Source organism: Neomonachus schauinslandi, chromosome 13, assembly GCF_002201575.2.
Source record: "Neomonachus schauinslandi chromosome 13, ASM220157v2, whole genome shotgun sequence".
In the NCBI taxonomy this organism is placed as follows: Eukaryota; Metazoa; Chordata; class Mammalia; order Carnivora; family Phocidae; genus Neomonachus; species Neomonachus schauinslandi.
In genome coordinates, this window is record NC_058415.1 from 58,252,284 (window position 1) to 58,266,147 (window position 13,864).

Consider the following 13,864-nt stretch of genomic DNA (forward strand, 5'->3'; position numbering starts at 1 on the left):
TATATAACATTGTCTGCATACAGCAGTCTATATTAAGTTGATGGTCATTTAAGTTTGAACTCATTCTTTACTCCTTTCCTCCCCACATTTTAGGTATATGATGTCATATATTACATCATTTTACTTTTGTGAGTTCTTTGATTTTTTTACAGAAATACTCATTTTTTACTCCTTTTATTTTTTCTACCTTCATACTGTAATTTTTGATCTTTACATTCAAAGAATACTCTTTAATATTTCTTGTAGGGCTGGTTTAGTGGTCATGAACTCCTTTAGTTTTTGTTTGTCTGGGAAGCTCTACCTCTCCTTCTATTCTGAATGATAGCCTTGCTGGATATTCTTGACTGCAAGTTTTTTCCATTCAGCACTTTGAATATATTATGCCACTCCTTTCTGGCTTGGAAAGTTTCTACTGAAAAATCCACTGATAGCCTTATGATGTTTCTTTCCTATGTAACTATCTTCTTTTGTCTTGTGGCTTTTAGTATTTTTTTCTTTATCACTGTGTTTGGCATTTTAATTACAGTATGTCTTGGTGTGGATCTGCTTTTATTGATTTTGTTGGGGGTTCTCTGTGCCTCCTGGATCTAGATATCTGTTTCCTTCCCCAGATTAGAGAAATTTTCAGCTGTTATTTCTTCAAATAAATTCTCTGATCCCTTTTTCTCTCTTCTTCCTCTGGGACTCCTATAACATGAATGTAATTATGTTTGATGGAGTCACTGAGTTCCCCAAGTCTTTTCTCATTTTGCATAATTCTCTTTTCTCTCTTTTGTTAAGGTTGATTACTTTCCATTACTCTGTCTTCTAGGTCATTAATTCATTCCTCTGCTTCTTCCAGCCTGCTGTTCGTTCCATCAAATGGGTTTTTCATTTCGTTTATTGAGCCCTTTATCTCTATGTTATGCCTTATCTCTGCGTTAAGTGTCTCACCGATGTCCTCCACCCTTTCCTCAAGTCCAGTGAGTATCCATCTGATCATTGCTTTAAATTATCCATCAGCATGTTACTTATGTCTGTTTTGCTTAGATCTCTGGCTGTGGCCTTGTCCTATTCTTTCATTTAGGACAAATTTCTCTGTCTTCTCATTTTGTCTAAGTCTCTGTGTGTTAGAATGTCAACTACATCCCCTGTTCCCTAATAAAAGCCTCGTTTCAAATGTTTAATAACTATTTGTTTTTCTATGTTGAGAGAAATGGCTTTATGAAGAAGTCCTGTAGTGCCCTGCAGTATAGTGTCCCCTGTTCCCCAGGGCCTGGCGCTTCTGGGAGTGTCTCCAATGTGTGCTGCGTGTGCTCTGCTGTTGTGTCCTGACCACTTTGTCCTTCAGGCCAGTCATCTGCAGAGCCTCTCCGCCTGTTGTGGGCAGTGTTTAATCCTGGCCTGAATGTGGGGCATTTTAACTAGGTGTGCTTGGGTCTGTTTGTGAAATGAGACCTGTCACCACTGCTACTAGAACCTAGGCTTTGCAAAACTCCCACATGGGGAGATGCAGTGTGAGCAGGGGTTTGGGCTAGTCTTCTGGAGGAGGGGCCCTGCCACACTGGGACTCAGGCAGTTGTTACTGGAAGGGGCAGTTCTGCAGAACATGATGGGGTCGGGCTTGGTTTAAGCAAGTAAAGTAGCGAGTGTTGGTGCTGCACTGGTTCCTGAAGGTGGCCCTGTGCTTATGCTGAGAGGCAGGGGAGGGAAATGGTGCCTGCCAGCTCCTTTTTTCCCTGGAGGTGTCTCTGTGAATGCTGTCTCTCTGGGACACATCCTGAGATGAGTGAATAACCTCCCTACTGTGTGCCCCATGTGCTCTTCAGATTGCTGTTTCCACACTGTATGTCTCTGAGCTGTTGGCCCTGCCTTTTCTTCAAGAGCAGCCCCAATGTCCTCTGAGCTCTCTCAGAGCCAAGCACGCTGACCTTTAAAACTCCAGGCTTTAAGCCCCATTGGTTCCAAGAACTCATGAAATTCAGGCCCTCTTGCTTTCCAAGCCAATTGTTATGGGGATTTGTTTTTCCCCATGCACTCCCCTGTGTGCTGGTTTGTCTCTCACCTTTCTCTGCAACTGTGGCTGCCCCACCACCACAGGGGCCATGATCCATTTCTCTTCCGAGCCATGTCTCTGCACTTCCTACCTTCTTCTTTACTTCTAGTTGTGGAGTTTGTTCTGCTAGTCTTCAGATCAATTTCCAGAGTATTTAGGATGGTTTGATAGTTATCTAGTGTATTTGTGAGATGAGGTGAGCCTAGGGTCTTCCTACTCTATCGCCATCTTCCCCAATCACTCCTCATCTTTTTCAACTGAAGACCACCACTTACTAAGCATCTATTGTATACCAGACACTGAAATACAAAAATGAATTAAGAAGACCTCTGCCCTGAAGAGTTTGCAGTCTACAGGGAAAGAGCCATGTAAAGCTCCTTGATAACATGCTATGATTGGGGGCCCAGAAGTGGAGTTCATGCAGCCTGGGGGAAGCCTGGGAAAGCCTCTGGAGGATGTGATAATCAGCTAAGAAGACAAGGAGGAGATTGCCAGCAAGGTTGACAGTGGAGGGTGGTGTTGGTGAAGGCAGAGAGAACAACAGGAGCAAAGATCTTGGCTGCTAGAAATGAGGAAATAGCATGGTGTCTCCTGGGAGCTATAGCAGTTCTATAAGACTGAAACAGAAAGTGTGAGGCACAGAATGGTAGCAGACAAGATGAGAGAAATGGATGTATTCTTATTATTAGCTATTTATGCCTGATAGTAGTGGAAATTTTTTTCTACTTATCTACCTCCATTTTAGGGATTGGACATGAGAAATCTCTGGAAATGCAACTTCAGTTTTATGTGACATTATTTGTTTAGGGGCTCCTTCCTCTGCAGTTTCCCCATGAGCTCAGAGTGCAGTGGATCTACCTTAATGATGGGTTTCTGTATATGGTAGCCATAGGGCAGGAGTCCTGCTGACTCTCTTAGATTTAGGCTTCTAGAACAGGAGTTTTCACTAGCTGCCTCAGAGACCTGAACAGGACGCTTCCTTTCCTTGTAAAGGATGTTGTGGAGAATAAGCAATTGCTTCTCCGTCCTGAAAAACCTGACGCAGGATGGAGCGAGGGGAAGATTCTGACACATACTAAAAGAAATGACAAAGAGAATTGGTCACCCATTCTCACACATACTAAAAGAAATGGCAAAGAGAATTGGTCACCCATCTGGCAAAGTTTATACAATGAAAACTAAGCCCAAAAAGTTCCTATGGAAAGAAGACAGGATCCTGGGCATTAAGAAATAAGCTGATAGGATGATATAATTGTATTGGGAGGTGACTTGAGGGTTGTTTTGTTATTTGTTCATTTGTTTTCTCTATTAGCTAACCCTTCTGAATAAGGTTGTTTTGCTCTTGTAATAAAACAAAAAAATCTCAAAGTGGGAAGGTTATGCTGGGTATAATACATAACCAATATAAAAAGAAAAGATTGAAAATTGCAGCTACAAGAAAATGAAAATTTTCTGCATGGTAAGAAATGACAAACTGGAAAGAATATCACGGAGAAAGGGCTGATCTCCTTACGGTATAAGGAGTCCCTACAAATCAACATGAAAAAATCAACAACCTAATATCTGCTGGCCAGACAGAAGGTATAGAGGACTATGATTCTGTAGGAGCTGGGAGTCACTAGACGGAGGGATCTTAAGTTTCTGAATCACTATGTAGAAATCCACCTGCTGAACGCACAAATGGATTGTATTTGAACTTATATTAAAGTCCTGATACTTTGGGGTTTGTATACACTAGCTGGAGTTACTCTAATAAAAGCCTAGTTTCAAATGTTTAATAACTATTTGTTTTTCTATGTTTGTATCTTTGGTTCATTTTTCTATTAGGTTTTTTAATTTTTGCCCATTTTTATGTTAAGTTGTTGATGAAGGTTGCTCTTGAGAAGCTTTCATAGGCCAGGTTTAAAAGTGACATTCACCTCGACTTCCAGCCACACTCCCCTGTCAGAACTCAATCATTTGGCCACAACTATTGCCAGGGAGCCTGGGAAACATAATCTAGATGTGTGCCCAGGAAGAAAATTAAATGAATTTGATGTACATCCAGCCAGTGTACCACAGTGTTTCATCTTTCTCATATTAAGAGAGATGTAAATTAAATTAAAACTACAACTGTAGGGGCGCCTGGGTGGCTCAGTCATTAAGCGTCTGCCTTCGGCCCAGGTCATGATCCCAGGATCCTGGGATCGAGCCCTGCATCGGGCTCCCTGCTCCACGGGAGGCCTGCTTCTCCCTCTCCCGCTCCCCTTGCTTGTGTTCCTGCTCTCGCTGTCTCTCTCTTGCTGTCAAATAGATAAATAAAAAATCTTAAAAAAAAAAAACAAAAAACCTACAACTATATACCATTTTCTTTCTACCAGACTGGCAAAGATAAAAATTTTGGTAACATAATGTAAGGAATCCACTCCCATACAAGAAGGGGCTTGAAGGGAAGGTTGGTACATCCTCTATGGAGGGCAATTTGTCCAAGCCTATCAAAATTTTAAATGCACATACTCATGACTCAGCATATATAAATGTTTATACTTACATAAGGGATCTCGGGAAGACTAAACAAGAAATTGACAATAGCAGCTGTCTTGGGGGGTGGCGACAGCTGGAATGGAAGAGTAGGTGGCAGACTACTTTTGCACTGTATACGATTTTCTATCTTTCCAATTTCACCATGGGCTTGTGTTATCTGTTCAAAAAATAATTGTTTAAAAAATATGAAGCTGTGTTCATTCATCAAATATCTACTGATGTACCAGCCATCTTTCTAAACACTAGGACACAGCACTAAGCAAGACAGAGTCCCTGCCCTGATCATGTTTAACTTAGCCCCCGGATTCTCAACTTTCCAATTGATCTTATTTCTCTATACTCAAATTGATAAGGTTTTTCCTTCCAAACTTACCAAATGTCTCCTGATATTCTTGGTTCTCATCCCTTCCATGTTAATAGATAAGGAAGTTCTAAATATTCTTTTCCATTATTTTTTTTCAAATGTCTTAAATTTCCCAAAAAAACCCCATAACTACATGCATTCTAATTTTAAATCCTGTCAGAAAAGGTGACTGTAGGTGGTAGTAGTAGTGATGGTGGTGGTGGTCATTTCAGAGCAGGAGGCTTATCCCTAAAGAGAGTAGAGGTCATTTCCTTTGAAATTAAAATAATGCTAGCTGCTATATTCTTCTCCTTTTATTTTACAGACTAACATTTATGTATCCTGGTATTTCAAATGCCCAGTGAAAGCTCCACATTTTTTTTTTTAAAGATTTTATTATTTATGAGAGGGGATAGGGTCAGAGGGCAAAGCAGACTCCCTGCCGAGCAGGGAGTCTGCTTCTCCCTCTGACCCTGCTCTCTCTCATTCTCTCTCTCAAATAAATAAATAAAATCTTTAAAAAAAAAAAAAAAAAGACAGACTCGTATTACCCAAGCTGGAAATAAACCCCAGAAAATGCTTCATTTATTATTGACTAAAAGGCCTCTAACATTGGACCCCAACCCACCCGATGGGCCTCATGTGCTGCCACTTCTATCCCTGTGACCTTGGCTCCTGCCCTCAGGGTCACCTCCCCTTTGCCCCCAGCACTGTAGTCGCACCACACCTTTGCTCTTGCTGCTCCCTCAGCCTGGCAGGCCTGGGCAGCCCCCCTAGTCCCCCAGGTGGCTGCCAGGACACCACCTGCTCCTGTTGCTTTCTCCAGGCTCCCGAACCAGAGTGACTCACTCCCACGGGCATTTCGAGTGTAACTTGCTCGCTCACTTCATATGCATGCTTGACTCTCCCACTCTACATAAGCTCCTGGGGATAGGGACTGTTTCGGATTTCGCTCTTGCTTTTTTCTCAACCTCTTGTGCCTCGTCAGTGCCTTACTGGCCCCATCATTGCCCCTCCCAGCATTGGCTGATGGTGCCGCATTTGTGTTTTTCAGATGCATACCCAAACCACAAGTCTGCCTGACAACTTTTGATAAATTTGGATGTAGCCAATATGAGTGTTTGCCAAGACAGCTCACCTGTGACCAGGTTCGCGATCCTGTTTGTGACACAAACCACATGGAACACGGCAATCTCTGCACTTTGTACCAGAGGGGGCAAAGCCTCTTATACAAAGGCCCTTGCCAGGTACAGTTGTTTGGCTGACAAACCCAAGCATAAAATTAGTTTATGATCTTTTACAGATGAAGCAGCAGTAAGACCACTTGGGGGTCTTCTGTGAATCCTATCAAATCTAGAGAATTAAAATGAGCCATCCCAAGACTGGTTTTTTCTCCTAACTCTGGAGGGCCCTCCTGCTTGTGTTGGTACCTTCGGCATCTAGTGGACAAGCAAGAACAGAGTGGCCTCCTGCCACCCACCATTAGGAAAAGAATGCAAAGTTACACACCCCTGGGTGCATCAGTACCGTTTTCACTTCCCCTTCTGTGGCTGTCATTAGCAAATGGCCCAGGAGAATGCGAGTTAAAGCCACCAAGAAGAGTCCTTTCCCACTCTTTCCACCAAAGTCCCACTCGTAGAAGAGTGAGTGAAAATTTCTCGAAGACTTAATGTCTTTTTACATCAGTTTATCTCTCAGCCTTTTACGGTTCATGTCAAAAAAAATACTCCCAAGGACAACCCCACACGCACCACTGCAGCCCCACCCCCACCCCCCACCCCCGGCCCCCAGCCAGCTAACACCTGACATGATTGCTTCTCATTTCCTGGTCTTCACTGGCAGGAGAATGCCTTCAGCGTGTGTCCCTAGGTGTGTTTTCCCTCAGAGCTTGTGTTCCAAGTGCACTGATAACATCTACTCTGAATTCCCAGTCTTCTCTTCCTATTTCTTCCCTCTTACTGGCTGCAAGGTTTGTCTTACTTATCCTAACCTACCTGATGGGTCCAGAGTCTCCACCCCACTGATCTCTCCACTCTCCTCTACTTATCCCTACCCAGCATGAAATGATAAGGCTTCTGAATTTGCAGGGAGATTGATCTTGTTTTCATCGAACAGGTAGGTAGTTCTGGAATGATTGAAGTCTGGGGTGAAAGGGGGCAGTATCTCCTATCAGTTCACATGGAATGAGCACCCCTGTCCTAGAGAGCCCCAGCAAAGTAATCGTTTCAATTCATCTTGAGACAGCCTTATTGACCCCACCCCAACCCAAAGTTTAGCTGACCTTAGGAGCTTAATTAAGAGGGTCCAGGAATTTATAGCTGTGTCTTTGTTCCTTTCTATTCTGTACTCTTGGTTAGAAAAAATGTACCATAGAGGTTTATAGGCTAAATGTGCTTTGTCATCAGCCTTTCTGCAGAGCCACAGAGCCCATCTGCGGGCACAATGGGGAGACCTACAGTAGCGTGTGTGCTGCTTACTCAGATCGTGTAGCAGTTGATTACCACGGGCCCTGCCAGGCTGTTGGGACCCTCTCAGAGTACAGTTCTGTCGCTGAGTGTGCTGCAGTGAAGTGTCCTTCGCTCTCTGCGACTGAGTGCAAACCCGTCATCCCGCCAGGTAGGCTGGCAGTATTTGGGGTGGGATTGGGAAGACTTCCTTATCTACCTCCAGGGAGTGAGTCACTCAGAAAGAGAGTTGACTCATTTACTTAAATTTTTCAAAAAGTCTTGGCTTGGGGCGCCTGGGTGGCTCCGTGGGGTAAGCATCCAACTCTTGATTTTGGCTCAGGTCATAATCTTGGGGTCGTGAGACTGAGCCCTGCGTCAGGCTCCGTGCTCAGCGGGAGTCTACTTGAGATTCTCTTTTTCCTTCTCCTTCTGCCCTTCCCCCGCTCGTGATCTCTCTTTCTCTCTTTCTAAATAAATAAATAAAATCTTAAGAAAAAAAGTTTTGGCTCTACCTGATGCTGATTAGTTGCATTATTCTGGGTCCACCTTAAAAAGCTATAGATTACCTTAGACATCATCTTGTCAATTGGGTTTAAAACAATGTAGCAGGGGTGCCTGGCTGGCTCAGTCAAAAGAGCATGCAACTCTTGATCTCAGATTTGTGAGTCTGAGCCCCACGTTGAGTGTAGAGATTACTTAAAAATAAATCCACCTAAATAAATAAATAAATAAATAAATAAATAAATAAAACAATATGGCAAAATTTTTCAGGCAAGATCCCACCAAACACTAATATATAAATAGATAAAGCGATATTTCGTTACTAAAATTATGGTTATTAGTTCAAATGCATAAAGTTTACTCATTATAAAGTTAATAAACAAAGAATTAGTAGTTAATGAATAAAGAATAAGTAATGAATGAATGAATAATTGAAGTACTTTTGAGGAACACAAACATTTGAAATTGAGAGAAACATAAGATAGTGGTCTTAGATTGGCCTTAGCATCTAGTTGCATGTAATTAAGAAAGTCTTGTTTCATACAGACTCATATAAGTAGTAACAGTTTTCTTTTTTTTTTTAAGGTTTTTTTTTTAAAGATTTTATTTATTTGACAGAGAGTACAAGCCAGGGGAGAGGCAGGGAGAGGGAGAAGCAGGCTCCCGCAGAGAAGAGAACCCGACGTGGGGCTCGATCCCAGGACCCTGGGATCATGACCTGAGCCGAAGGCAGATGCTTAACCACCTGAGCCACCCAGACACCCCAGTAGTAACAGTTTTCTTAAACTACTTACCTTAGAGTGCTGTACTTTTCAGTTAAACAGAGGTAGCAGAAAAGACTTTATCCCACTTCTGCACAGAACAGGGTATCTGGAGTCTGACAAGTTCATTCCTCCATCCCTGGATTCATAAAATGTTTCTTGAGCTTCTGCTGTGTGCCAGAGACTCTTCTAGGCACTGGGGCACAGCAGTGAGCAAAACAAAGCCTCTTTCCTCCTGGAGACCATGTTCTCATATTTTGTTACCATTTTTTAACAGCTTAAATATAATTTTTAAAATTAAATTTTAATCAAACACTCACAGGATCCCTAAAACATCTGTTCCCTTGTTTTGCAGACAGGAAATCAAAGGCCCAGGAAAGCACTTGCCTAGGATCACAGTGAGTTTTGAGGCAGGGCAGGGTCCAGGCCCCACATCTCTTGAAAGGCTATCTCTCTCTGCTATCATACCATCACGTGTCTCCCTGAGAAGTGGTAAAGGATGAAAGCAGGGGTGGAGGAAGTATTTGGGTAAATGTATAGATAATAAGATCCCTGTTGGTCAGGGAACATATCTAAAAGTACAGTCATCAGGGAGGACAGCTACAACTCTCCTAACACAAAATGAAGGGTTGGTTATTTCACCGACTATTTTGAATTCTCATTTTCTAATTCTGAACACACATAAAATGGTTTCTGTTATACAGGTGCTTGTTGCCCATTATGTGCTGGAATGTTAAGAGTTTTATTTGACAAAGAAAAACTGGATACTATTGCGAAGGTAAATTGCTTTATGTGCCAGGTACTGTTGAAACCTTATTGATAAACCTCTCATAATCCTATAGAGTAGAATGTGTTGTCCCATTTATAGAGGAAGAAAGTAATTCACAGAAAAGCAACTTGCCCAAGGCTATATAGCTCATAACTAGTGGAACTAGGGTTTGAGCACAGGCTGTCTGGCCCCCAATCCTGTGCTCCTTTCCTCTACACCCTGGCTGTTTGGTGACCTTGCCGTGCACAACACAGCCTGAGCCTGCCTTAGAAAAGGTCCCCTGCTTGCAGAGTATGTACAGTTAGAGCTCGAGGCAGAACCAAGCAGCCAGAGACTGGTAGTTGCCCAGATGGTTTCAAGGCGGCCTGCCCTCAGTCCCCATTCCTCCAGGGGGGGTGCTTCCAGAACCTGCCACCTTCCCATGGCCGCTTTGCCCCTTTCCCTTTGATGTACCATCACTTCTGCTCCACTTCTGTGGACACAGGGTTCCAGAAATGTAGCAGCCAACACCTGCCACTACCTAGAAAATTATCCCCGTTTGGATTCAAATACCTGTATTTTTATAGGAAGACTTTAATCATTTTCCTGCGGCTCCCAACTCAGAACAGTCCCTGAAAAGGGAGTGGGGGGCTTTGGGTGAGGTTCGTCTTGGCTACAAAGCTCAGCAGTAATACAAAAGCCCTTTGGAAAGGACTCTGGAGATTTAGAATTCAGCCAGCAGGGCCCCTTTTGGGGCCCCACACTTAGGGTTCCAATAGGCAAGGTAGCAAGGTAGCCTAGGCAGTAATAAGGAATTCCTCTTTTATTCAGGTAATGGAATTTTTTTTCTGTTCCCAGGTAACAAACAAAAAGCCAATAACAGTTCTGGAAATACTTCAGAAAATCCGCATGCATGTATCTGTCCCGCAGTGTGACGTATTTGGATACTTCAGCATTGAATCTGAAATTGTAATCCTGATCATTCCTGTCGATCATTATCCAAAAGCTTTGCAGGTGGGGTTCAGCATGCATTGTGCAGGCTTCTTGTTTGGAGGACTTAGGAGGGGGTAGGAAATGGAGGCATTTGGAAAGCTAGGGCAGGAGGGAGAAAAGCAAGGCAGACTCAGAAGGACAGAGCTGTACCAGGTGAGGTTTTCCAGGTGACTGAGGCGGGGCACATATCTGACAGCAGGATGTGAAGGAGTGGCAGAGTGGAGAGGCTGAGAGGTTGCTCAGAGTATGCAGACACGGAAGGCATCTGCTTACATACAGATGAGGCTGTTGGGGCCCAGGGAGGGAAGGGGCTGATACAGGTCATGCAGTGACACAGCCGGAGTAGATACCTGTCCCCTTGGGACAGGGGACGAGAAGATACCTGTCCCCTGCTCCCAGTGGGGAGGAGAAGCCCACCGGGACTGGTCTTATGGACCCCATTTTTCTTCCTCATACTCTAGAGGTGAGTCTCGCTTCTGTGGGCCCAAGTTCAGTATCAAAACAGTGGGGGCTCAAGTGAAGGGTGAATACAAGCGGTTTGTACACTGCCACATCAGGAAGCTGAGGAAAGCCCCTCGCTCTCCTCTGGGATGGGGAAGGAAGCCCTGAAAGTCCATTGTGTCTAACTGTGGGAAGGTAATGTCTGCATGTGGCTAAGTGGCAAGGGCAGTGGCATTGTGCATCAGTCCTTTTCTGATTTAATTTCCATCGATGCTGTTACTATTGGTGTAATAAAATAAGACTATATTAAAATGTGACTTTGGCTAAAAAAGGACAGAGAAAGCACATTCTCTGTTAGAATATATGTGGATTGTGTCTGACTTGCCCATTTCACGGGTCCTGTGGTTGTAGACTTTGAAAATCTGATTCTCCTCTCCCAGATTGAGGCCTGCAATAAAGAAGCAGAGAAGATCGAATCCCTCATCAACTCCGACAGCCCCACGCTGGCGTCCCACGTCCCTCTGTCTGCCCTCATCATTTCCCAGGTACAGGTCTCCAGCAGTGTGCCATCAGCTGGCATCGAGGCCAGAGCCCCCTGCCCCTCCTGCCTCATCCTCCTCAGCCTGGGCCCTGCCTTGCACATGGTCTGGACACATAACTGACCACCCGTGAAAAGTGCAAAATGTTCCTCCATTGAGTTTTTCTACATTGTGAAAGACATGCAGGACTCCTGGTTTGTAGTTGAATGGTGGCCAAGGAGAAGCACTTGTCACCTCTGTTCACCACACAGTATTTTTTTTAATCTGCCAATATTAGGGTTTTTGTTTTGTTCTTACAAATGTTAAAATATGTTCTTCCAAATACTAATGAAAAGAGGATGTCTTCTTTTGGTGGATCACTGCCTTACAGTTTATACTTTGCTCATTAGATGGGTTCCCCCCCCCACACTGTAAAACAAATTTGGTATCATTGGTAAGTGAGATGATCACTTTTTAGAAAGGAACTCATTTTACTATAAGCTTCATACCCAAAAATTTCATTTCAGAGTTCCTTTAAGTATTAAGGTGCCCCTAGTGTGTGTGTGTTTGTTTACAGATAATTACCTACTCTGTCTAGAAGCTAGGGGCCACCGTGAAGAGCCTGCTATTAGAGTGTGAAATAAGGATAATGCATCTTTGAAATTATCATATAAATCATCAGGCAAATTTAATTTACAGAAATTTAATTCAAGAACCCATCTATTGTGTTCAGCAAAGCCAGATAAGGAAATGGCATTTACGAGATACATTGTAAGCAATAGGCTCAGTGGTTACTAATGTGTGTATGACTTTTGTGAAGGGGAGAAGTTATATCACATCAAAGCATATTGCATTATGCATTTTTATATTAACCAGAAGTATATTCTTCGGTATTCATCTGAGTAAAACTTAGAGTTTTTAAATATCAATCTTTAAACCAATTGCTGCTACTTATATACTTGCCAAAAAGTGAAATAATTAGTAGTTCATGTAAATAATACATGATATTTCTATTTTATTATGAAGAAGGTAAATAGCCATATTTGTAAAATGACAATCATTTGTGTTAACCCAGTACTTTCCGTTTGTGAAGACACATTGCTTTTTGTGATATGCACAGTGTGGGTAAGTGTTCTGTCTGACTTTCTTTTTTGATATAGAATTATAAAGAATTGTGGTTTATATATTTAAAAATGTCAATCTAAGTATTAAAGTGTTTGCATGTTGTCTAAGCAATTGAATACTTTGAATGTGTTTCACAGTTTGAAATAAGCTATTCAATGTAATGCTTCTTGTTTGTATGCACCTAAACTTAGATGTTACATGAAGTATTTTTTTCAGTATTATATGTACTCTTTGAAATATATAGGGGTATGCTCATTATACCAAAATATTGTTTAAAAGTGGGCACTTAAAGCTTTCAGAATATCTCAGTGCTGATGTAGCATGTTTGTTGCAATTGCTTTTTCTATATAAATGTCTTCAATGCAATATACTGGAAAGCTTTTCTATTTTAATAAAAATAATTTTATATGATTATGTGTACTTCCAAGCAGTGTGGACATTTGAAACGAAACCACTGACCACTCTTGGGTAAGCTATGTCCTTTGCTCTAGAAGAAGAAATTATGCGAGTTTTATTATTCCAAGCCAAGGGCCCCAGGAGAGCAGGGCAGCTGGGACGGGGCTGGTCAGACCAGACCGAGGCTTGACCAGAGGGCACGCTGTGGCAGGAAGTCAAGTGCAAAGACCCCAGCTTTAGGCCCTCCAAGACCCAGCAAGAGACGAGGCAGTCCTACTCCCCACTGCCCTGGGCCCAGCGTTGCAGCTCCACGGTACATACTGAGGGCAGAGGGAACTCTGGGCTGTGGACACAGAAGGCCTGTTGATGAGAGCCTGAGAGGATCTATCAGTCATGAGGCTAAGGCCCCAAACCTCCATGGCTGACAACAACAGAGGCTCACATTTCACTTCCATCACGTGTTTACCGTGGGTCAGCTGCACTTCTGCTTTACACCGTCTTCACTCCGGGACCCCTTCCAGTGTCCTCACAGAGTGGGAGGAAAGAGGCTGGAGCTCTGAGGGAACTGCTCGGAGCTTGCTCTTGGGCTGCTGGTCCTGGCGGGGTCGACAGCACAGGTGCTGCTAAGGGCCAGGCTGACAACGGACACCTGCTGGGTTCCTGGATAGGCCGCTGAGGTCACCACTTCCTCCACCACGGGTTCCATCCAGCTGTGGCAGATTCCTGTGCAGGAACTAGGAGACCTGTTGGTGTTTTACCTGGAGGCGTGGCTGGCTGACTCGATCTTCAGCCCAGACACCAAGTCATAATTCTGAAAATGGAGTGGATGAGCCAGGTCCTGCCGGACAGAGGACATAGTTCACTTTGGAGACTTAGCTGAAATCTCCATCTTCGGTCAGCCCTGTGCACAAAATCAGGTGGAGAGCATACCCCTGAGCCCGGCATGGTGGCACCAGGAACGTCGTGCCCGAGATACGCGTGTGCACAGAGGAAAGACCATGTGAGGACAAAGCAAGATGGGAGCCATCTGCAA

At 43.5% G+C, this 13,864-nt stretch overlaps 1 protein-coding gene across 1 annotated transcript in view; it reads left to right on the forward strand.

Annotated features, from left to right (window-relative positions):
- RECK (reversion inducing cysteine rich protein with kazal motifs) overlaps window positions 1–12,834 on the forward strand; it is a 75,124-nt gene extending 62,290 nt beyond the window's left edge. The window contains exons 17-21 of the mRNA XM_021691341.2: window positions 5,956–6,148; window positions 7,307–7,517; window positions 9,315–9,388; window positions 10,217–10,372; window positions 11,233–12,834. Of these exons, the coding sequence (XP_021547016.1) occupies window positions 5,956–6,148; window positions 7,307–7,517; window positions 9,315–9,388; window positions 10,217–10,372; window positions 11,233–11,454 (856 nt within the window). The 3' untranslated portion in view covers window positions 11,455–12,834. The remainder of the gene's footprint in view (window positions 1–5,955; window positions 6,149–7,306; window positions 7,518–9,314; window positions 9,389–10,216; window positions 10,373–11,232) is intronic.
- The last annotated feature ends 1,030 nt before the right edge of the window (window positions 12,835–13,864 follow it).